This window comes from Neomonachus schauinslandi, chromosome 6, assembly GCF_002201575.2.
Source record: "Neomonachus schauinslandi chromosome 6, ASM220157v2, whole genome shotgun sequence".
Lineage (NCBI taxonomy): Eukaryota > Metazoa > Chordata > Mammalia > Carnivora > Phocidae > Neomonachus > Neomonachus schauinslandi.
In genome coordinates, this window is record NC_058408.1 from 110433801 (window position 1) to 110459354 (window position 25554).

Below are 25554 nucleotides of genomic sequence, written 5' to 3' on the forward strand. Positions count from 1 at the left end.
CCATAGTACTTATCACCACCAAACATTTTGTCTGTTTTTTGTCCCCACCAGAAAGTCAATACCGTAAGGGCAAGGACTTTGTTTTGTCCAAACAACAGTATTGGTTGTTTTATTCATTTGTATACATCCCTAGTTCAGTGCTTGGTACAAAGTGAGACTCAGCAAATATTTGTGTAATGGATAAAAGAGTGAAAGAAAAACAAAACAAAACCTCTGTCGTATAGACGAGAAATGGCTTTTCACTTTACAAATTATGTGTAATGAAAACATTTTCACAGTCTTCAAGGTAAGAGGCGGAAGCTGTCGTATCATGCCTGTTACACATGTATAAACTGAAGCCTGAAAATGTGTCGTGGGAGGTCAGAGCAATGGGGGTTAAACCTGCTAAAATCTGGCGAGTGACCTTGTGTGATTTAGACCCTTTCCTAGATTTCATGAGCCCACCTTAGGCGTCAGAACCGATTGGCTCCACTCTGAAACTACCACGTTTGGCACACTATTCATCTCACAAAACATTCTTGAGAAGGAAAAAAAAAGCAACATGAGAAAAGTAAGGGGCGACGGAATAATTTTTAGCTCTCACACATTTAATATTCTTTTTCAATTTTTACGTGATTTTTGTAACGGCCGCTAGTGAAATTTTTGATACAAAAACGAAAACTAGCTCCGCTACCCATAGCTAACATGGCAGAAGTACCTTCGCTGCCCATACCCAAAATGGACGCTGACTATGACGCTTCCGACAATTCACTACTGGCCCCGCCCCTCCAGCCCGGAACCCCTCCTCCCTACCGCGCCAGCCCTTCCGTCAGAGATCTGCTCCTGATTGGGTGACCCTAGTGTTTGGCGATTCTCCGGATGTTGCGTCACTCAGGGGTTAAGGGAAACTGCGCGCGCAGAGACAGTAAGGAGCGGGCGGAGGTCTAGCCAGGTGTACGCGTTTGCGTTTCGCCGGCCCGGAAGGGTAACTGTGTGGTTGAGGTGACCAGGGACTGAGGTATGGCTACTCCGGGCCTTCTGGCACCGGATATCCACTGTCCTGACGGCCGGCTTCGCGGGGCCGCTGGGTGCATCCGAGGAGGGCTGAAGGTGGCGGCGCTGCTTGCTGCGTCATAGCCTGGCGGTGCCACAGTTTGGTGGCGCGTTAGAGTCATCGTCCTGCGGGTGACCGCGTGAAAGAGGGCGGCGGGGCCTGGGGCAGGCGGACGGGGGCTCGCCCCCGCTGTCCTCTTCTCCCTCGGGCAGAGGTGCTGAATCACCCAGCGGCTGGGCCGCACGGCCGCAGCCCTCTCAGATAAGGGGGTGCTGGAGCGGGGGTGTGGTGGGGTTATGCGTTGACTTTGGGAGACTGGAGGCTTCCTGCCGAGTTCTCAACCGAGTCTGGAGAGCTGGGTGGACTTTCTCGGGGGACCAGGAGCTTGAGCGCATCAATGCTTGCGGAAGCGTATGGGGTCGTCATACTTTATCCATTTTATAGCTAACACATCTGAGTCTCAGAGGGCAGACAGTCACGAGGCCACTTCTGGAATGTGGCAGAAACACGATTTCCACTTTGTTCTGTTGCGCGACATGGAGGCCACTCAGCGGGGCCTCGTTCCCAGTCGATGTGTTGAGTACCGGGGAATATAAACCGCCAACAGGCTGAGATGATGTAATGGCGTGAAAGTAGTAGAAGGTCTCGGTATTTTCTCAGTGTTGTACAACCATTATAGATTCAGTGGGAGAGCTGGAAGTACAGTTTGATAGGTATTTTTTTAGCAAGGTTTCTTAGCTTTGGGGGTGCTAGGTAAAACATTCCTGGGTCCCATTCCTAGAGGTTAAATCATTAAGGACCAGAGATGCATCCCAGGTGGTATTTTTATCACATTTTGAAGGGAAGTAATATTTGGCATGTTTAGCAGAAATTTAAATATTTTATTACTGTTGATGTCGTGAAACCTTACAGTGTAGCATGACCTTGAAGAGTTACTCTCTTCCTTGGATGACATTTTTCTTCTGCTCAGAAGTTATACAGAGTCTTGTTTTAAATTGTCCCATTGAATGCTTAAAACCACATTTATAAAAGCCATCACACACACTGCAATTGTCTTAAGATATTAACACCTACTTTGTATTAGATGCATAACTTATATGGAGTCATACACCATATTGTTCAAACTGGGATTCAGTTCTATTTTGGTGATCATCCCATATTGGATTCTGTGGGGTGGATTTCTTGGACTAACAAGGAATAAGCTGACAATTCATCATTAACATTTTAAAAAACTCCATTTTTCTACTAAAATATGATTGCTGGGCCCTTCTGTGTCTCCGGATCTTTTCTGTGTTATTCCCTCAGTTGGTTAATGGGTTATTTTTTGTCTGTGTCTCAAATAGCATTTCAGATCTGCTTGGTAAACCTGGTGCACCACCATGCTGGCCGCAAGACTTGTGTGTCTCCGGACACTCCCTTCCAGGGTTTTCCAACCAGCTTTCACCAAGGCCTCCCCAATTGTGAAGAATTCCATCACGAAGAATCAATGGCTCTTAACACCCAGCCGGGTAAAGATAATCTGATATCTTACATTGTGTCCCTCTCTTTGTGCACTGGAACCTTTTTTTTTTTGACTGTATGAAGCTCCCTGTTCTCCCATTAGTGATTTACTGAAACAGTTATCCCTGATAATGTCCCAAATCAGCTTTTTCTCCCTGTTAGTTTTCTGCCATTCTGTTCCTCCTTATCACATATGGAAGACAGAGCTCCTATAACTTTCTCTTTACTTACAGCTTTTGGAGTTTCATTCAGAGAACTTAACAGTGATTTGTGTGAGATTGAGAATTATATGGTACAACAAAGAGATTGTGGAGCCTGTAGTCAAAAGCTTAAGAGCCCAGGAATATTAACATTTGGTCAGTAGCTTATTAATAAGTTACTAAAAATGTCATTTCAGCTCTTGATTAAAGAGTAAAGAGTGGTAAAATCCATCAGGTTAGAGAGACACCCATTATTTTTATAATAGATTTCTCCAGCATTCAAATTAGAAGTATAAATTTTGAAATGTGAGGTAGATAAGGAAATATATATATAAGCTAGAAGAGACAGCTGTTTTCCTCATGAATTAACTGTTCTGCTTTTGAAAAAGAGCTAAAAAAAAGAGGTAGTAATCATCCTTCCCTTTGACTTTATGTTAAGGAAAGGTAACTTTCTTGAGCCCATTTCCCAGATGGAAAGAAAAATGTAGCTAATACTTAATGAATGCATGTTTTGTTTTTTTTCTTTTCTTTTTTTTTTTAATTTTTTTTATTCTTATGTTAATCCCCATACATTACATCATTAGTTTTAGATGAAGTGTTCCATGATTCATTGTTTGTGCATAACACCCAGTGCTCCATGCAGAATGTGCCCTCCTCAATACCCACCACCAGGCTAACCCATCCTCCCACCCCCCTCCCCTCTAGAACCCTGTTTGTTTTTCAGAGTCCATCGTCTCTCATGGTTCGTCTACCCCTCCGATTTCCCCTGCTTCATGAATGCATGTTTTTTTAAACTTAGTGTTTAAAATATGATTCTAGAGATATAAATCTGTAGTTTATGAAATAATTATTCTGAAACTTTAAGAAGTTAGGTTATAAACTAAGAATTTAAGTGAATCATTTCAAAGATAGACCACAGGTAGGTAGGGTTTACATTTAATTTTTTAGATTGGCTAACAGACCTTTATAGTGAAATTACATACATAGAAAGTACCAAGTTATATACAGTTTTCTAGTGTAATGAGATTTAATTATATTTTATTAATAACATTCTGTTTTGCTGTATGTATCGTGTGTCTTTGTTTTTGTGTATATCAGCAATATGCCACCAAGACAAGAGTTGGGATCCGGCGTGGGAAAACTGGCCAAGAACTTAAGGAGGCAGCAATGGAACCGTCAGTGGAAAAAATATTTAAAAGTAGGCAGCAGTCTTTAGTTTTTGAACTGGAGTATGTGAATATGTTTTAAGAAGTCCATGAACAGCCTTCTAAAAATATGTGCAAACTTATATATGTGAGCATTTTCTGGGAAGAAAGGCAATCATTCTTCAGAATCTCATGACGCAGAAAAGATTGATACTTCACACTGGGTTCATTGGTTCCCAATCATATTTCTTTCAGAGAAAATTTTACTTTTACCATTTTTTTAAAGAAAGGATTAGTAGTTAATATGCCATGGTATTAAAGATATAATCTCTTAAGGGAGTTCAGTTGAAGTTGCATAGAATCTTCATTCAAGCATATAATATTTATGTATGTTTTAGGTCAAGAGAAAAATCACTAAAACAGATACTAATGAAAGCCTACCTGTTCTTCTTAATTGGTTGTTCATATATGGGCTCCCTGGAAACAGTACCTTAATGAAGTTCATTTGGATTTCAGCTTTGCAAGTTTAACAAGATCGTTAATCTACCCAGATCTATTCATAGAACACTATTGCTGGTTAATGACCTTACAAAGTGTCAATATATTATAATGGGAAAGAGCTGTAATCCGTATCCCTCCAGGCATTTCTTTCTGATTAGTAATTTTGCCCTAAAAAAATAAATTACAGGGCACCTGGGTGGCTCAGTTGGTTAAGCGACTGCCTTCAGCTCAGGTCATGATCCTGGAGTCCCTGGATCGAGTCCCGCATCGGGCTCCCTGCTCAGCGGGGGGTCTGCTTCTCCCTCTGACCCTCTTCCCTCTCGTGCTCTCTGTCTCTCATTCTCTCTCTCTCTCAAATAAATAAATAAAATCTTTAAAAAATAAAAAAATAAATTACATGAAACATACAGCTATAGCATAGTAATAGTCTTAGTGACAAACTCAAACTAAAAGGAGTAAGATGCATCCAATTAAGAGTAGGTTGTTTCTTTCTCTTGCTCTTACTTTAGGGTACCCTCTCCCTTGATTCTGCTGCATTAACACTGATTACATTTTTGGTTCCTTTTTTTCTTTGTCTACATCAAGTATCATCTTTGTTTAATGGCACTTTATCCACTGTGCTATGACTATTAACATTTCTTTTTCATCTTTTTCTTTCTGAGAGCATCATGAGAACATTACCCAGATTCTTAGGAATAAAATAATATGTATTACAGAAGTATCCCCACATCTACAGATACACTGCCTCCTTAAATTTCTTTGGTGTGAAACTAGAGGCTAATCAAGTCTGATCCTTTTTGTATTATTACACCTATGTTTTAGCAGGCATTATATATATATATGGGGATATAAGCTGCTTATATCCCCATATGTTCTAATTATGGTTGTTACAAAGGACTATGGTATATAGTTTGATTTTCCTCATACAAATATTAGAAAGGGCTTACCGTCAGCATTTTAATTTAGTCAAGACATGACTATACTAATGTGCATTTCCTCCTGTGTTCTCCAGTTGATCAGATGGGAAGATGGTTTATTGCTGGAGGGGCTGCTGTTGGTCTTGGAGCATTGTGCTACTATGGCTTGGGAATGTCTAATGAGATTGGAGCTATTGAAAAGGCTGTGTAAGTATATCATTCCCAAATATTTCCCAGTCTTCAAGGTTCCAATTTTGTTTTCATCCTTCTCCTTTGCCACTTTTGGAATGTTTTACATCTTCTAACTGTAGAAATATACTTGACTAAAAATAAAATCTTTGGGCATCTATTCAAACTTAAATAAAAATCTTTTACTAAGGTAATGTGTTACTTTGTATATGTCCCAAGTGCTTATGTTTTATATCATTTAATTTTTATGATAACTCCAATGTATGCATCGTTATTTCCATAATAAATGAGATAAGATTAGAGCAATAAATTGATATTTCCCAAAGTTTCCCAGCTATGAATGATTTAACCAAAATTTATATCCATATTTCCATAAGTTAACCATGTTGTGCTTCTTACAGAATTTGGCCTCAGTATGTGAAGGATAGAATTCATTCTACCTATATGTACTTAGCAGGGAGTATTGGCTTAACAGCTTTGTCCGCCCTGGCAGTGAGCAGAACTCCTGTTCTCATGAACTTCATGATGAGAGGCTCTTGGGTGGTAAGTCAGCTTGTTTTTGTTTTCCTTTTTCACTAAATACCAAAAGATTAGACAAAAAATATTGGGAGAGGGGTATTAAATGGAAGTGAATCCCTTACTATATTGAACAAGTTGTTCAAATCTATGAAATAATAGTGCAAGTGAGACAAAGTAGGAATTACATTCTGAGGTAAATTGGGAATTACTCTTTGTTGAGTATGTATTTAAATAGTGGCAGAGGGGTTGAAAACCAGACTTACAGGAATATCCTACTTACCTAACAGCAGAGATCCAATAGCCTGTGTTTTATAGCAATTTAGTTAATAAAGGACGGGGGAGGCAGCAAATGCAAAACCATCTTAGAAGTCAGTTGAAAATATTTGTTGCTAACACTTTGAACTTTCTTAACCCTGTGTAAGGTTTTATATTCTGTGTTTCTTGAGCATTTGTTATTTTGCCAGATACAAAAAAAAAAAAAAATGATTTTAAAAGTAGTAGCTATATTTTGCTGTCTGGTTGAAGAAATGAGCTTGAGTAAGTGGTAAAGAATGTGTACAATAAGAAGTAGAAAGTGTAAAATCAGTTGAAAGACTGTTTTTGGAAGGAGGGGGGAAAGATGGCAGAGGAGTAGGGGACCCTATTTCAACTGGTCTCCGGAATTGAGCTGGATATCTACCAGACCACTCTGAGCACCCACGAAACCAGCCTGAGAGGTAAGAAGATCGGGATTTCTACAAACAGAATATCACAGGTGGTTGGTTTTGAGGTACAAAGCGGGGAGCCATGATTCTGCCGGCAGATATCGGAGGATAAACGGCAGCGGGAGGGTGCCTGGCCGTGGGGATCCTACAATGCTCGGAGCGACAGCCGCGCACACTGTGCGGGCACAGACTCGCAGACCGGTAGCGGCAGGGGAACGGACTTTAGGGCAGCCCCCGGGGCGGAAACCCGGAGTGGCAGTGTTGCCCAGGCGAACTGGGAGCGGCTGGCGGTTTTAGAAGCACAAAGGGCAGAGACGTGCCCCGACCTGGAGGCAGGACTGGGGGTGCTGCGGAGGGGCGCACAACCCAGGACGCTGCAGTTTATAGCAGCACAGACAGAAACGGAGACAGTGTGGCCCAGAGAGCTCACTGAAGAACAGACTGCAGTGTCTCTGCTCTGAGACAGAGGGTTGGAAACGGTCTCTTCTGCTCTGACTTGCGGAAGAGAAACGGAAAGCCGCCAGGGAAAGCCACCAGCGAACAAAAGCCCCAAAGACTGATCCCGCTGAGCCCATTCCCCGCCACAGGGGGGCAGGGCAACTCCGCCCAAACAGGGATGCCTGAGTAACAGCGCGGCAGGCCCCTCCCCCAGAAGACAAGCTGGGAAAACAAGAGGCCAGCAAACCTAAGGTCCCAAGAAAACAGGTCCATCTTGCTTGGGTTCTGGTCAATAATTTGAACTCTCTACATTCCCTCAAACACCCATCAACCGAATGACTAGGAGGAGCAGCCCCCAAAATAGAAAAGACTGAGAGATTATGACTTACACTGCAGATTTACAAATGGATGCAGATATAACCAAGATGTCGGAGATGGAATTCAGGCTAGCAATTGTGAAGACAATGGCTAGAATGGAGAAATCAATTAATGGCAACATAGAGTCTCTAAGGGCAGAGATGAAAGGTGAATTGGCAGAACTTAAAAATGCTATTAATGAGATCCAATCCAATCTAGATAATCTAACAGCTAGGGTAAGTGAGGCAGAAGAGTGAATAAGCGACCTGGAAGACAGTATAATAGATAAAAAAGGGAAAAGAGGAGGCCAGGGAAAAACAACTCAGAATCCATGAAAATAGAGAAGTGACACCATGAAGTGTTCCAGTGTCAGAATAATTGGAATCCTGGACGGAGTGGAGAGAGAGAGAGAGAGGGCTAGAAGATGTATTTGAGCAAATCGTAGCTGAGAACTTCCCTAATCTGGGGAATGAACCAAACATTCGCGTCCTAGAGTCAGAGAGGACCCCTCCCAAGATCAAGGAAAACAGGCCAACACCTCGGCATGTAATAGTAAAACTTGGAAATCTTAGAAGCAAGGAAACCACCTTAAGGGCAGTAAAGGGGAAGAGATTCCTTACGTACAGAGGGAGGAACATCAATAACGTCAGACCTATCCACAGAGACCTGGCAAGCCAGAAAGGCCTGGCAAGACATTTTCAGGGTACTAAATGAGAAGAACATGAAGCCAAGAATACTTTATCCGGCAAGGCTTTCATTTAGAATGGATGGAGAGATGCAGAGCTTCCACGACCGGCAGAAACTGAAAGAATATGTGACCACTAAGCCAGCCCTGCAAGAAATATTAAGGGGGGTTCTATAAAAGGAGAAAGACCCCAAGAGTGATATACAACAGAAATTTCCAGGGACAATCTATAAAAACGTCTTCACAGGCAACATGATGACCATTCATATCTTTCAGTAATCACGCTCAACGTGAATGGCCTAAATGCTCCCATAAAACGGCACAGGGTTGCAGATTGGATAAAAAGACAGGACCCATCCATATGCTGTCTACAAGAGACTCATTTTGAAGCTAAAGATACATCCAGACTGAAAGTGAAGGGATGGAGATCCATCTTCCATGCCAGCAGACCTCAAAAGAAAGCTGGGGTAGCAATTCTTATATCAGACAAATTAGATTTTAAACTGAAGTCTGTAATTAGAGACACAGGACACTATATCGTTCTTAAAGGGTCTATCCAACAAGAAGATCTAACAATTGTAAATATCTATGCCCCCAACATGGGAGCAGCCATCTACATAAGCCAACTGTTAACCAAAATAAAGAGTCCTATTGATAGCAAAACGTTAATTGTAGGAGACCTCAATACTCCACTCTCAGCAATGGACAGATCATCTAAGCAGAAAATCAACAAGGAAACAAGAGCTTTGAATGATACATTGGACCAGATGGATGTCATAGATATTTACAGAACATTCCACCCTAAAACAGAATACTCATTCTTCTCTAGCGTGCGTGGAACTTTCTCCAGAATAGACCACATACTGGGTCACAAATCAGGTCTCAACCGATACCAAAAGATTGAGATTATTCCCTGCATATTCTCAGACCACAATGCTCTAAAACTGGAACTCAATCACAAGAAAAAATTGGCAGAAATTCAAACACTTGGAAGCTAAAGACCACTCTGCTCAAGAATGTTTGGGTCAACCAGGAAATCAAAGAAGAACTTAAACAATTCATGGAAATCAATGAGAACAAAAAGATATCGGTCCAAAACCTATGGGATACTGCAAAGGTGGCCCTCAGGGGGAAATACATAGCCATCCAAGCCTCACTCAAAAAAATAGAAAAATCCCGAATTCACCAACTAACTCTACACCTTAAAGAACTAGAGAAAAAGCAACAAATGAAGCCTAGGCCACGCATTTGAAGAGAAATAGTTAAAATTAGAGCAGAAATCAATGAATTAGAAACCAGAAACACAGTAGATCAGATCAACGAATCTAGAAGTTGGTTCTTTGAAAGAATTGATAAGATCGATAAACCACTGGCTAGACTTATCCAAAAGAAAAGAGAAAGGACCCAAATTAATAAAATTATGAATGAAAGGGGAGAGATCACGACCAACACCAAGGAAATAGAAACAATTATTAGAAATTATTATCAACAACTATATGCCAATAAACTGAGCAATCTGGATGAAATGGAGGCCTTCCTGGAAACCTATAAGCTGCCAAGACTGAAACAGGAAGAAATTGACAACCTGAATAGGCCAATAACCAGTAACAAGATTGAAGCAGTGATCAAAAACCCTCCAAAAAACAAGAGTCCAGGGCCTGATAGATTCCCTGGGGAATTCTACCAAACATTCAAAGAAGAAATAATACCTATTCTACTGAAGCTGTTTTAAAAAATAGAAACAGAAGAAAAACTTCCAAACTCATTCTATTAGGCCAGCATTACCCTATCCCCAAACCAGGCAAAGACCCCGTCAAAAAGGAGAATTTCAGACCAATATCCCTGATGAATATGGATTCCAAAATCCTCAACAAAATCTTAGCTAATAGGATCCAACAATACATTAAAAGGATCATCCAGCACTACCAAGTGGGATTTATCCCCGGGACACAAGGGTGGTTCAACATTCGCAAATCAATCAATGTGATAGAACACATTAATAAGAAGAGGGAGAAGAACCATATGGTCCTCTCAATTGATGCAGAAAAAGCATCTGACAAAATACAACATCCTTTCCTGATTAAAACTCTTCAGAATATAGGGATAGAGGGAATATTCCTCAAGTTCATAAAATCCATCTATGAAAAAGCCAGAGCGAATATCATCCTCAATGGGGAAAAGCTGAGAGCCTTTCCCTTAAGATCAGGAACACGTCAAGGATGCCCACTCTCACCACTGTTGTTCAACATAGTACTAGAAGTCCTAGCAACAGCAATCAGGGAACAAAAAGAAATAAAAGGTATTCAAATTGGCAAAGAAGAAGTCAAACTCTTTCTTTTCGCAGATGACATGATAACTTTATGTGGAAAACCCAAAAGACTCCACCCCCCAAATTACTAGAACTCATATAGCAATTCAGTAATGTGGCAGGATACAAAATCAATGCACAGAAATCAGTTGCTTTCTTATACACTAACAACGCAACTGTAGAAAGAGAAATTAGAGAAACGATTCCATTTACAATAGCACCAAAAAGCATAAGATACCTCGGAATAAACCTAACCAAAGAGGTAAAGGATCTATACTCTAGGAACTACAAAACACTCATGAAAGAAATTGAAGAAGACACAAAAAGATGGAAAAATATTCCATGCTCATGGATCGGAAGAATAAACATTGTTAAAATGTCTATGCTACCCAGAGCAATCTATACCTTCATTGCCATCCTGATCAAAATTCCAATGACATTTTTCAAAGTGCTGGAAGAAACAATCCTAAAATTTGTATGGAATCAGAAAAGACCCCAAATCGTCAAGGAAATGTTGAAAAAGAAAAACAAAGCTGGGGGCATCACGTTGCCCAATTTCAAGCTATATTACAAAGCTGTGATCACCAAGACAGCATGGTACTGGCACAAAAACAGACATGTAGACCAATGGAACAGAATAGAGAACCCAGATATGGACCCTCAACTCTATGGTCAAATAATCTTTGACAAAGCAGGAAAAAACATGCAATGGAAAAAAGACAGTCTCTTCAATAAATGGTGCTGGGAAAATTGGACAGCCACATGCAGAAGAATGAAACTTGACCATTCTCTAACACCATTCACAAAGATAAACTCAAAGTGGATGAAAGACCTCAATGTGAGACAGGAATCCATCCAAATCCTAGAGGAGGACATAGGCAGTAATCTCTTTGACATCAGCCACGGCAACTTCTTTCAAGACACTCTCCAAAAGCTAGTGAAACAAAAGCAAAAATGAACTTTTGGGACTTCATCGAGATAAAAAGCTTCTGCACAGCAAAGGAAACAAACGGTCAACAAAACAAAGAGGCAACCCACAGAATGGGAGAAGGTATTTGCAAATGACACTACAGATAAAGGGCTGGTATCCAAGATCTATAAAGAATTTCTCAAACTCAACACCCAAAAAACAAGTCAAAAAGTGGGCAGAAGATATGAAAAGACACTTCTCTGAAGAAGACATACAAATGGCTAACAGACACATGAAAAAGTGTTCATCATCATTAGCCATCAGGGAAATCCAAATCAAAACCACATTGAGATACCACCTTACACCAGTGAGAATGGCCAAAATGGACAGGGAAAGAAATAACAAATGTTGGAGAGGTTGTGGAGAAAGGGGACCCCTCTTACACTGTTGATGGGAATTCAAGTTGGTACAGCCACTTTGGAAAACAGTGTGGAGGTTCCTCAAAAATTTAAAAATAGAGCTTCCCTATGACCCAGCAATTGCACTACTGGGTATTTACCCCAAAGACACAGATGTAGTGAAAAGAAGGGCCATATGCTCCCCAATGTTCATAGCAGCAATGTCCACAATAGCCAAACTGTGGAAAGAGCCGAGGTGCCCTTCCAACAGATGAATGGATAAAGATGTGGTCCATATATACAATGGAATATTACTCAGGCATCAGAAAGGATGAATACCCAACTTTTACATCAACATGGATGGGACTGGAGGAGATTATGCTAAGTGAAATAAGTCAAGCAGAGAAAGTCAATTATCATATGGTTTCACTTATTTGTGGAACATAAGGAATAGTATGGAGGACATTAGGAGAAGGAAGGGAAAAATGGGGGCGGGAATTGGAGGGAGAGATGAACCATGAGAGACTATGGACTCTGAGAAACAAACAGGGTTTTAGAGGGGAGGGGGGAGGGGGGATTGGTTAGCCCGGTGATGGGTATTAAGGAGGGCACATACTGCATGGAGCAGTGGGTGTTACGCAAAAACAATGGATCGTGGATCACCACATCAAAAACCAATGATGTATTGTATGATGACTAACATAATAAAACTTTAAAAAATTAAAATTATAAAATAAAAATTAAAAAAAAAAGCGAAAGAAAGACTGTTTTTGTGTTGGACTAGTAGTGAAAGGTCCATGCAAGAGACATTTATTTCATCAGAAATGTTGGAGGCTAGCATTTTTTTTATTGTAGGAGAGGAATAAGGTAGTCTAGGTTTGCAGAACAGCTTGAGCAAAGGAGAAGAGGTAGTCATTAAAACTGGCTTCACATATGATCCCAGGGTCCTGGGATTGAGCCCAGCCTTGGGCTCCCTGCTCAGTGGGGAGTCTGCCTCTCACTCTCCCTCTGCTCATCCTGTCTTTCTCTCACTTGCTCACTCTCAAATAAAATCTTTAAAAAAAAAAAAAAAACTTTGAGATAAAACTGGCTTTGCAATAGTGTCAAGAGTGGACATCAAGGGGTGCCTGGGTGGCTCAGTGGTTATGCATCTGCCTTCAGCTCAGGTCATGATCCCGGGGTCCTGGGATCGAGTCCCACATCAGGCTCCCTGCTCAGTGGGGAGTCTGCTTCTCCCTCTCCTCCCTGCTCGTACTCTCTCTCGCTATTTCTGTAGCTATCTCTCTCTCAAATAAATAAAAATCTTAAAAAAAAAAGAAAAAAGAGTGGAGTTTGAGGATTTGAGGTCTAGAGTGTGAAGAAGACACATTTAGAAAAAGAATGTTTGATTGCCACACTGAGGAAAGTGCCTAAGTAGGCAGAGTCCATTGCAGATACTGAAACAGCAAAAATATTTTTTGTATTTGAGTTCTAAGAACTGCTCAGTGGGGAGTCTGCCTCTTGCTGTCCTTCTGCTAGTGCTGTCTCTCTCTCACTTGGTCACTCTCAAATAAAACTTTAAAAAAAAAAAAAAAGACTGAGATAAAACTGGCTTTGCAATAGTGTCAAGAGTGGAGATCGAGGGGCGCCTGGGTGGTTCAGTGGTTAAGCGTCTGCCTTCGGCTCAGGTCATGATCCCAGGGTCCTGGGATTGAGTCCCACATCAGGCTCCCTGCTCAATTCTAAGAACTCAAATGGAAGAGACAAGAAGCAAGTATGCCAGCCGTGCTTTGCAAAATCTGAAACGAAGGATTGTAAGAACGTGAACTATTAGTTTGAGAATGGAAGGGAAGGGGTATGGGAGAGTTTATATCCTACAGATTTCCCTTCGGTAACCAGATCTAACCAACTTCCATCCAACTTCCAAAACTGTCATATTTCCACTGTACTTTCCAAAGGAAGACCATTTAGAATAGCATGGCCGTTTGGACACTTCAATATACTTCAGATGCGTGTTACAAATCTCCTAACCTAGAAGTCCAAGAGGGCACAGAATAAGCATGGTGCATTCTCACCAGGAATGTAAGTTTTTATCAGGTAGAGAATATAAAACAAGGCCTTTTAACAAAACACCATGGCTACAAGAGAAAAATTAAAATACACAAAAGAGTTTAGCCCCTAAAATAAGACGTCAAAGAAGTTTTGTGCTTGGGCCATATTCTCAACTTCCTGTGGACATAAGATCACTCTCACCTGCTGTTAGGGCTACTGAAATAGTTTGGAAAACCCCAGGCAAGTGCTACAGAGATGAAGATGAAGCTTTTTGGGGGTGACAGACCTAGAAATAATGTCAAAGTTGGTACTAAGTGATTTTGGAACAGAGAAGAGGCTTCTGACACTGCTCGTGGCAGTCAGTGTCCCTCCCAGAAAAACTTCCCAGGTGAGGAGGTGATCCTTGAATAAGTCAACCAGATAGAAAAGAGGTATTCTTAGGCAAAATGAACCAGAAGTAAAGAGACATGAGATGGGGGTGTGTTTGCATCCCCACCATTTCAGTGTAGCTGGAGTGTGTAGAGTATGGAAAGGTAAAAGGCAGAAAATACACCTGCGTCATGAACATGAAGGACCTTAAAAAAAACACAATTGTGATAAATATCCTGCAAATGCCTTGCAACTGTATGAAGTATGAAGAAATGTATGAAGTGGTTTTTAGTAATTATTTTTCCATTAGAAAATGATAGAGTAGAACTCAGTGTGCTAATTTATATTAATAGGAGCAAAGGCTTTCCCATTCTCAGCAAAAACAGCTGTTCTGTCTCTGTGCTTTACGTCAGAGGTTGAACATTCACGTCGTGGGTCAGACATAATGCAGAGGAGTTAGGCAGGCCTGGTATGTCACACACACACACATTAGTGACTAAGCAAAGGCGTTAAAAAAGCATTCATATTCAATTGATCTTTGAGTAGTTGGGCTACAAAATATCTGCTATTTTGTACAAGAGCTGCAACTTTGCACTTTCTACTTCAAGTTTCCTAAAGATTCATTATCTTTTTCTATTATGTGCATGTCTTTCTTATACACACAAGGAATATTTAAGTGTTAAAACTAATATGGCCAATCTAAGGCAAAGAAAAGGGATGGAGGACCAAGTCAGCCAGAAAACTAAGAGGATAGAGAAGTAGAATCTTACTCGTTTCCATGTGCTTCTGTTTTTTAGATTTTTATTTAGCAAATGATGGAGTTCAAGGCAATGTAATATATATATATTCTAATTGGTATATCATGATTAATTTTTTAAAATGCTATCTGCTATACAAAATAAATAAAAATTATTTCGGAATTCTTACTTTTTTAAGATTTATATATTTAAAGATTTTATTTGAGAGAGAACGAGTGGGGGAGGGAGCCAGAGGTGGGACTCAATCCCAGGACCTGAAATCATGACCTGATGCTTAACCAACTGAGCCACACAGGCACCCCAGGATTGATTGATTTATTTGAGAGAGAGAGCGTGAGAGTGATGGAGCATGTGTGCATGAGCTGGGGGGGGGGGGTGCCGGGGGGGGGGGGGCAGGGGGGGAGAGAGAATCCCAAGCAGACTCCATGCTGAGCTCAGAGCCGGACATGGGGCTCGATCTCATGACTCTAAGATCATGAACTTAGCCGAAACTAAGAGTCAAGACGCTTAGCCAACTGAGCCACCTAGGCGTCCCTATTTTGGGATTCTTAAAGAGGTTTATTTTCTGTCTAGCAAGAATAAACTTTAAAAGATGGTGGTATCAAAGCTCAACTTAACTCACTTGAAGGTGTCTGCAAAACTTTGTGTGACAGTAGGGGGCACTCTTGCCCCCTACTAGGATCAGTTCATGTTCCTTCATCTTTTTAAACAGGGTTTTTTTTGGAGGGACTAGCTGAACTTGGAACTTGTGGGCTTCTACTTTGTTGTTGTATAAGGATTGATTTTTCTCAGTAATATGTGTCTTTCAGACAATTGGTGCAACCTTTGCAGCCATGATTGGAGCTGGAATGATGGTACGATCAATACCATATGACCAGAGCCCAGTCCCAAAGCATGTTGCTTGGTTACTACATTCTGGTATGTTCTAATTTTAAATTTTTATTTAACAACTTCATTACTATTTTTTTTTTTTGGTGGCTCTTCACAATTGTAAATGACTTGTGCATAATTTAATAAAACCTTATGTTTAGAAAACACTTAGAGTTTTTCATACTCATGTGGTTGTTTATTACCAGACCTCTACTCTGAAAAATGATTCTGATACTAAGACCATGGACATCCCCAGTATTACATTTGGCCTCCTGTGACAGTCTAGTATATGTAGAGATTTCCTTTATGTATTTTGTCTACTCCTGGGAGGGTTTCAAACCTGATACACATTACTTAAGAATTGTTTTTGTTGTGTATTTTTAGAAAAATTTAAAAATGAGGGTGGAGAAGAAAAGGATGCAGTAAGAAAATAGGAGTAGAGGATTTTGCAGTAGAGCATTGGAAGAAAGAATACAGTAAAAAAGATCTTTGGAAATGTACATTTGTGTCTGATACAGTTAGCTGGGTCATTATTTAGATAGGTTTAGCACGAAGTTACAGTGGGCAGGGCAGAGGCTGTCCACCTGTGGTATTGTAGGACAGTTGTAATATCCTTTTATAGGTACATGTTGTGATACCACCCCTTAATTTTGGAGACACAAATACTTTAGATAAAGTGTTTTCCATCTCAGGTATCCCGGGATAGTCTCTGTCTGTGGGTTGAACAAAGAGCCAGCTAGACCCAGAAACAAAAGTACTTAGATACATGTTCTCTACCACAAAACAAGACATTTTATTTTTTCTAATTTGTTTTTTGAGTATAGTTGACACAATGTTATAGTAGTTGCCGGTGTACAACATAGCGATTCAGCTTCCCTATACGTTTTGCTATACTCCCCACAAGTGTAGCTACCATCTGTCACCATACAGCACTATTACAGTATCACTGACTGTGTGCCCTGTGTTGTGCCTTTTACTCTTGTGACTTCATTACGTAACTGGAAGCCTGTATCTCCCACTCCCCTTCACCCATTTTGTACACCCCGCTACCTCCCCTCTGGCAACCATCAGTTCTCTGTCTTTAAGGGTCTGTTTCTGCTTTTTATTCGTTTATTTACTTAAATAAAACAAGACAAATTTTGTAAGCATTTCCCTGAAACTTCTAGGGAAACAGACTGTGAAGTGTTTCTAACATAGGTTAGTAAATGGAAATTAGGTATTTGGCATCCAGTATAACAAATTTCTGGTATGAGCTATGTCATTTACATTCTTTATGTGCTATCTTTGTTTTGGTAAATATGAGACAGCATGACTTGACAACCTTGGTTATCAAGTCTCTTCTGTTAGGTGTGAGGTTATTCAACCATAGATATTCTCCATGGGGCTTTATAGGATAAAATCCTTGTGATTGAGGGAGGTGGTCCACTATCTTCCAGTACCAATAACCTGCTTTTAAGAAAAAAATTATTCAAGATACATCGTGTACTTCTATAAAATGTAATATTTCTGAGTGCCATCTATTTAAGGATTATTCTGCTTTAGAACAAGTACATACCATAGTAGTATACAGAACTTTTTTTTTTCTCTTGAGTATGTACCCTTGCATTAAAACACCAAAAACCTCACCATCTGAGTTTAGCATTAGTATTTTACCCAGAGAATGGAGTTCTGCACCTGTTTCCCATTTTAGACACTGAGTTCCTTGAGAAAACAGGTTCAGTGTTTTTATCTCTGATAAATAGTAGATACTTAGTGACTTACTGAATTAAATTAAAATAGCTATGTAGTTTGAGTTTAGAATAAGGGCTATTTGGGTTGTTTAGAAAACTTAATCTGGTATTATTACAGTATATAAATTACTTGGGTCAAAGTATTTTATGTGTTGGAGGGGGTCCCCAAGACCAACCATTCATTCATTTAGTGTTTTTTTAGGAGTCCTAGGACTCGGCATATAGTTGTACTCAGAGCTAAGGTTTGTTACAATAAAAGGACACATGATAGCATCTGCAAGGGGAAAAAATATAGGCAGAGTCTGGAGAAATTCATCCATGGGCCTTCAGTGCTCCCTCCTTTCTTTGAGGGGACTTATCAAGGAAGTGAAAAGAGCAGTGAGATAGAAGCCCATTAGAGACTTGGTGCCTGAGGGTTTTTATTAAGGACTGATCATGTAAGCACCTTCATAGCAACTACCAAAATACGGATTTCCAGAAGGAAAGCAGGCTTTCAGCATAACTCACATTGTTTTCACAAGCAGTCTAACCCTCCCAGTTACAGAATGCTTCATCTGCCAAGTTCTTAAGTAGCCAAGGACCAGCCCTGCAAGCAAGTCTTTGTAAAGATGACCTTAGGCCTGTTCTGGTAACCCTTCCCTGTACAGCATGAATGCCAGTTTTTGCTTTACATTTCATCCGTATCTTGAGAAGCTGTGCAGGCAGGCATTAGCATTTCCATTTCATGGATGAGGAAGTGGAGGCTGTGTGAGGTCACACTGGCAGGTGCCACAGTCAAAACTGAACACCCTTATTTCTTCAAGTCCAGCCCTCTGTCCACTCTTTTCTTTCACTGGTATGATTGAGATGAGACCTGAAGGGGGTTTGGATGACCGAAGGGCATACCCTCACAGTATTAAAGGGACATCAGAGTTAACTTTTGACCAGTATTAACATCCCAGTGCATTCCATTTTCATTTTTCATCCAAATGTTTAGCACTGTGTCAACACAGCTGTGGTCTTAGGACTAAGTGTGCAGGAATTACTGAAATGATCGTTGGAAAACTATTCTAATTGTGTTTTCTCCCCAGCTTTATTAGGATATAATTGACACATAACATCATATAAATTTCAAGATGTGTAACTGGTTGATTTGATACATTTATATATTATAAAATGATTACCACCATAGCATTAGCTAACACTTCCATATTTACCATTTTTTTGTGGTGAGAACATTTAAAATCTATTCTGTTAGCAACATTCAAGTATATGATGCAGGATTAGCTGTAATCACCATGCTGTACATTAGGTCTTCAAATTTATTCATCTTATAACTGGAAATTTATACACTTTGACCAATATCTCATTTCCCCCACACCTCTACCCCTGGAAACCCCCACTCTGCTGTTTCTCTGAGTTTGACTTTTTTAGATTCCTAATATAATTGAGATCATATGATACTTGTCTTTCTCATATTTCACTTAGCATAATGCCCTCGGGATCCATTCATGTTGTCAAAAATGGCAAGATTTCATTCTTTTTTATAGCTGAGTATTACTCCATTTTGTTTATACACCACATCATCTTTACCCATTCATCCATTGAAGGACAATTTGGTTTTTGTATCTTGGAGATTGTGAGCAGTGCTGCTGGGAGCACAGTCATCTCTATGAGATCCTGATTTCAATTCTTTTGATTATAAACTCAGAAGTGGGATTGTTGAATCATATGGTAGTTATAGTTTTACTTTTTTGAGGAACCTCCATACTTTTCCATAGTGGCTGTGCCAGTTGGATGAATGCCAGTTTGATTCACAATATAATATTGAGCTATCCTTGTTAGTTTTGTAATTGGTATGTCCTTAAGCAGCAAACATCTATTACCATTTAAGATTTTTATGAAAAAATATCATTGAAAAATCTCTGACAATCTCCTTAAAAGTTTTGCTGAAGCTACAGGAAGGCTGGACTACAGCTTCCCACACCATCAGAAAACCTGGCCTTAGAGAACAGACAGGCTCACCAAAGAGCCAGATGTTGGAGAACAGACCTTTGGAGGGATCTGCCCACAGCTGATGAGAAAGTCCTGGAGGACCAGACCCCCACCCCCACCCTCCCCACCCCCGCCAGAGAGGCCTCAAACTTAGCGGCTACTGTTGTGAAAAGGCCAGGACTCAGGTGCCCACATTCTGTGAGGACAAGTCTCTCAGAGGGCCAGAACACATAGAGTCTGATTGCCAAAGAGCTAGTCCACGAGTGTTGGACCTCTCAGAGGACTGTGGCATCTGGGATGAGACCTGGGAGAGCATGGTAGCCAGGATCTTTGGAAGACTAAGCCACCCAAGGGCCAGACCCCCAGTGATAAAAGCTCCAGAGATAGAATCTCCAATAAACCTAGCCATGAAGAACGGAAAAACCAGAGGATTGTACCATGACTGTCAAGGCCACCTGGGAAACTGTCTTTGACAGGGTCAGCCTACACAGGAGAGGACCACTGGAGGGACAGGTCATGGAAAACAGGACCACCAGGCCAGACCCTGGAGAGCCAGGGGAGGCCCAGGTGCCACGGGGTGGGGGTGGCGGAGATGCTATGAAACGGCCATGAGGGAGGCAAGGCCTCGCTCATCCTCCCTGGTACCAGCTCTACGTCCTGTCCCCGGCCATTGGTGGCTCACGGGGTCAGGAGAACCTGAAGCAATGAGCTGGCACATCAGTATAGGGAAGGGAGGAGGAAGGACACTCTTTGATCCTCTGTCTGTGGCTTAATGCAAATTTCAGGACAAAGAGTTACCTGCGGTGAGTAAAGTTGGGAGCCTGCTGGAGAGTAAAGGTTTTTCTTGGCTTCTGCAAAAAAAAATAGATTTTTTTTTTTTTTTTTTTTTGCTAAAAATTTTGCTGTCAGTTGTAAAACTGATGGGAATCCTAATAGAAATGTAAAGATTCCTAGAGGAATTTTTATCCAGTGTCTTTCTTACAGCAAAAGATATTTTTAATTGTTCATTATCATGAGATACATCTTTCTACTTGATCTAGAAATGTTACTCTTCACGAAAGAGACACTGGTGTTGAAATTATAGTATGGCCATAGCTGTGCCTATTCCATGAGTTAAACTACGGACATTTAATGTTTTAATAAGAGGATAACTTAACTCTACTCACCACTGAAATAATGCCTTATCTTAAGATTTATTTTTTGAATTAAGGAGTTTGTTTGCTAATTAAATTATTGATAGCTTTCACAGTAATTTTTCTGAACTTGTTTATGAATACCTGACAACTAAAATTACGGTTCACAAGCTGAGATGACATTCCCTATCCACAAGGAAACAGCAGTGCCTGTCCTTGAAGTTCCTTAGGATTAGCATCCTATAGCATTCTCTCGTTTTACCTTGTTCCCTCTTGGCAGCAACAGGTTTGACCTTGAGTTACTCATTTCAAGCCTTTTAATCTGAATTCTTATATATAGCATTGTTGTTGCAAAGAATATACCAGTAGGCTCATATCCAGATAATGAAGTACATAAAATTTGATAAAGTTACTCAAACATCTAGATTAGTGTTTGTACTCTGAGTTGAGACAGTTTAAGAATAGTGTTGTTGTGATTTCGAGTTTGGCTAGCCGCAAGTTTGGGTTGTGGAATTCAGGGGTAGTATTACCTACATACGGGAGAGACTTGGTAGTCCTGTCGTTGAACAGTCAGGTATACGATGTTCAGATGGCCTGTTATTAGAAGTGGCATTTTCTTTTTGGTTGTCATTTAGTAACTACTTCCCTGCTTGCTCTTTCTCCAGGTGTGCTGGGCGCAGTGGTGGCTCCGCTGACGATGCTAGGGGGGCCTCTTCTCATCAGAGCCGCGTGGTACACAGCGGGCATTGTGGGCGGCCTCTCCGCCGTGGCCATGTGCGCGCCCAGTGAGAAGTTCCTGAACATGGGGGCACCCCTGGGAGTGGGCCTGGGTCTCGTCTTTGTATCCTCACTGGGTAAGCGGCTGGGTTTTGATACTTGCTTCTTGGTTTCCTAAAATCATTGATGTGCTTAGTTATCCTAAAGGAGGGAACTTAATTAAGAGTCACTTTTGAAAGTTTAAAAGGGAAACACTAATTAGAGTGTATTTTCTTATTTGGCATCATGGTAAACTGTGATTTTTGGTTTTACCAAATACATCTAAAATGGAAAAGTTGGTCTAGAGAACCTGAAAATTGCTCTTGATGCAAGAGCCTTTCTGTAATGTGAGCAAGTGATTACTTGATGATTATACTCATTGCAGGAATGAGTATAATGGGTTTGCAACTGAATGTGCATAAAATTACACAGTGCATATAGTCAGTCCTTTTCTTACCTGTGCAGTACACCAAAAGAAGGGTTGTTTTGTTTTGTTTTGTTTTTTGAGTAATGTTAATCATAAATCCAATTATAGAGGAGTTCGTCTTTTTTCCTTCCAGGATCTATGTTTCTTCCACCTACCACTGTGGCTGGTGCCACTTTGTACTCAGTGGCAATTTATGGTGGATTAGTTGTTTTCAGCATGTTTCTTCTGTATGATACGCAGAAAGTAATCAAGCGTGCAGAAATAATACCAGCGTATGGAGTTCAAAAATATGATCCCATCAATTCGTAAGTAGTCTTAATGTCTTTCCTTTGTTAATAGGACATTTGTGTTATTATGGTCTATTTTATTTTATGGCTGTATTAGTTTCCTAGGGCTACTGTAACAGACTACAAAGTGAATGGTTTAAACAATGGAAATTTATACTCTTGAAGTTCTGGAGTCCAGAAGTCTGAAATCAAGGTGTCATCAGGGTTGATACCTTCCGAGGGCTCTAAGAGAATCTGCTCCATGCTTCTCTTCTAGCTGCTTGTTTTGGCCAGCAGTCCTTGGCATTCCTTGGCTTGTAGACACATTACCCCAATCTCTACCTCTGTCTTCACAGCATTCGTCCTCTGTGTCTGTCTCTGTCTCCAGTCATTTTGGATTGAGGCCGACGCTACTCCAGTATTAACCTCATCTTAACTCACATCTTGATTACATTTGCAGAGACCCTATTTTGAAATAAGGTCACATTTACAGGTACAGGGATTAGGATGTCACCATATCACATAACCACAATGGGTTTGTCAAATTGTACTATTTTATTTCTGTTACTGTTTGATCTGTTTTATCTCTCTAGTAAGCTATGTATCCACAGAACATTTGATTAGATCGTAACTAAGTGTAGTATTTAGGTATTCAATTAAATCACTATTTGCCTATTTTTGTTGATTAGCTTTATGGTGCAACTGTTATATAATAATGCTTTTCCCTTTTCTTGGACTCTCCACCAAAGTGGCTTGTTTTATCTAAACTTTTTTGAGTTTCATGTTGTCTGTCACATTTTTTAAAGTAATCTTTTTTTTCCTTGAAACTGAAATTCAGTGTAGTGGTTTTTTTAAAATGCTGCCGTAACACAGATTTGTGACAGTTTTCATTGGTTGGCGGTGGAGGGGGTGTTGCCTTGAGGAGATGTATTATATTTAAAAATGTCAGACTTGTGTCTAACACATTTTTGTGAAGGTGTTTCTTTGGTTTTTTCCTGATTATTTCATTGCCTATCACCCAGGGTTTTTTTTTTTTTTTTTTGCAAGATACTACACTCATAAGAGCGTGTCAGAGGATAGAATAATGATTTTTTAAATTGCCCTTTAACATTTCGAAGATGAATCTGCCAGAAGAAAATCTTGACTGTTGTCTAGTCTAGGGCTTCCTTAGTGTTGGCATCTTTTCTTTTTTAATTTCCATTTCATAGACCTATGACAAATAAATCAGTATTGCTTTCTCTTTTCTAGATTAAGAAATAGTTTTTATCATTGTTACTGGAATTACATCATCTGTAACAGGCCATAATTTTCTTTTCCAGGATGCTGGGAATCTACATGGATACCTTAAATATATTTATGCGAGTTGCCAGTATTCTAGCAACTGGAAGCAACAGAAAGAAATGAAGAGCCTCAGCTTCTGACTTCTTTAATACATCAGATATCTTGCTTGTTTAATAGGGACAGGTGTTCATTAAATAGTTTGTACAAGCAGCTTTCATTGAAGTTTAGAAGATAAGACTTGTCATCATGTTTCAGTTGTTCCTGTGATGTGATGCTTCAGGTCTCCTTTATCTTCTGCAGAATAAATTCAGTTGTTCTCTTCCAAATAAGCACACACATTTCCAGTTCTCATGTTTGAGTAATTCATAAATGTTGCAATGAATGTGAAAACTAAAGTTTGTGTTGTGAGAATTTATTCTATTTTAAAATGTATTTGATTGAGTGAAAATTAGCAAACTGTTTTGCTGTATATCATATCAACAAGTAATGTCATAAGTGATGTAGAGGTTTGGTAAAGGGACCAGAGAGAAGCAAAGGGTCACCCTGCAGTCTTTCTTTGACTGCTTAGCACTTGTGTAATTGGTGGTGAGCCAGTGAGAGGGGTCTGGCTATTTGGAAACAAATAAATAATTGCTGTTTTTACATTCGTCTGTTGAACTTAAAAGCACTGAGCATGAAACAAAGATATAGGTGATTCATTCTCCTGATGTTCCTTTCTTTCTCATTGCTATCTTTACAACATACGTGTTATTTTGTTAGGCTTCTTATTGTTTGAAATTGCTAGGATGGTCCAGAATGTTAATCGTATGGAGATTTCCTGATATGTGTTATATATGTTTAAGTTTTATTTTTGAACCTTATAGAACAAAATATCCTTAAAACTCTTCTCAGGATAAAACATTCAAAGCATGAAAACTCTTGCATTTTCAAATACACAAACACTGTGTTCCTAATTGCTGAATTTTTGTGCGTATTTATTGAAATATTGAATAGAATACATCCTTGTCTTTCCCATCACTTCAGGCTTTGAAGCTTTTATCAGAAAAGCCTGTTTGTGGCTCACACTTAAGATTATGAAAGCAGTTTTTCTCCCAAGACTTGGTTTCTTGTGTTCTCTCAGGCTAAGCACTAAACAAAAAAGGAGGACATAGCTAGTCTTTCTTCATGAACTATGTCAGGCAAAACTGTAATAGGCAAAATGCTTCATTAGAGTTCCCCCAGCAGACTTTTTCTTCTCTCCTGCATAGACTATTACTTGACTCTCTTGTGACATTTGTGTTTTGATACAGAAGAGTTATTTTTGGAGGTTCTTAATGAATGAAGTGTGTATGATTATTGAAATGATTGGTATTTTTGACATATTTATTACAGTATCCAGAAGTAATTATTCTGACCACCTCAGATTACATATGGGATGCTTATTTCTGAAATAATAAAGGTTCCAGCCAGATGGTGATTGGTCTGTAATTTTTCCAGCTGAACCATATGCATACTATTTGAATAGAGGATTTGTTTCATTTATTTTCTCTTCCTGACCTAGTGGGTAAAATACAGTGTGATTATGACCATGGTACTTACAGCCAGACTGCCTTTATTTGAGCCCCGCCTCTTCCACTTATTTATGTGATCTTGGGCAAATTAACCTCTCTGTGCCCATTTTTTTATCTATAAAATGAAGATGGTAACAGAACCAACCTCATAGGGTTGGAGTGAAATGTGTGGGCATTTAGTAATATGTAAGTTTTAGCTGCTCTTGCTGGTTTCGGGGGGTGGGCAGTGCGGGGAGTTGTCCTAAGAAAAATCTCAGTGCCAGACTTCTATTTTCTCCCTTCTCCACTTTAGTCTCTACAGTGTCAATGTGATCTTGAAGGTCCTGTTGTCTTCATTTTAGAACCCAAAATTTATATCCCTATGTTTGGACGGTATCACACAAAACAAAATGATAGAATTTCGACAGTGGGTATCAGGCAAAAGCTTATTTAGAAAAACAAGGTGGCTTTTTTCTTTTTAATTTAAATGACTTGGTACTTTATTACATCACTTTTTCTGACTTTGCTAAGACAATGAAGACTTTGGTATATAAAGTGAGTTATATAAAATGTGAATACTTATAAAATAATAAAGCAGATGTAAAGTCATAATGAAAAAAATCCCT

General features: G+C 39.9%; 1 protein-coding gene across 1 annotated transcript; it reads left to right on the plus strand.

Moving 5' to 3' along the window:
- The first annotated feature begins 869 nt into the window (after positions 1-869).
- GHITM (growth hormone inducible transmembrane protein) lies at positions 870-23725 on the plus strand. Its single transcript, XM_021700146.1, has 9 exons — positions 870-997; positions 2377-2541; positions 3832-3931; positions 5392-5503; positions 5887-6028; positions 15772-15880; positions 21335-21523; positions 21986-22157; positions 23438-23725. The coding sequence occupies exons 2-9, from the start codon at positions 2413-2415 to the stop codon at positions 23520-23522; spliced, it is 1038 nt and encodes a 345-aa protein (XP_021555821.1). The 5' UTR covers positions 870-997; positions 2377-2412; the 3' UTR covers positions 23523-23725.
- The last annotated feature ends 1829 nt before the right edge of the window (positions 23726-25554 follow it).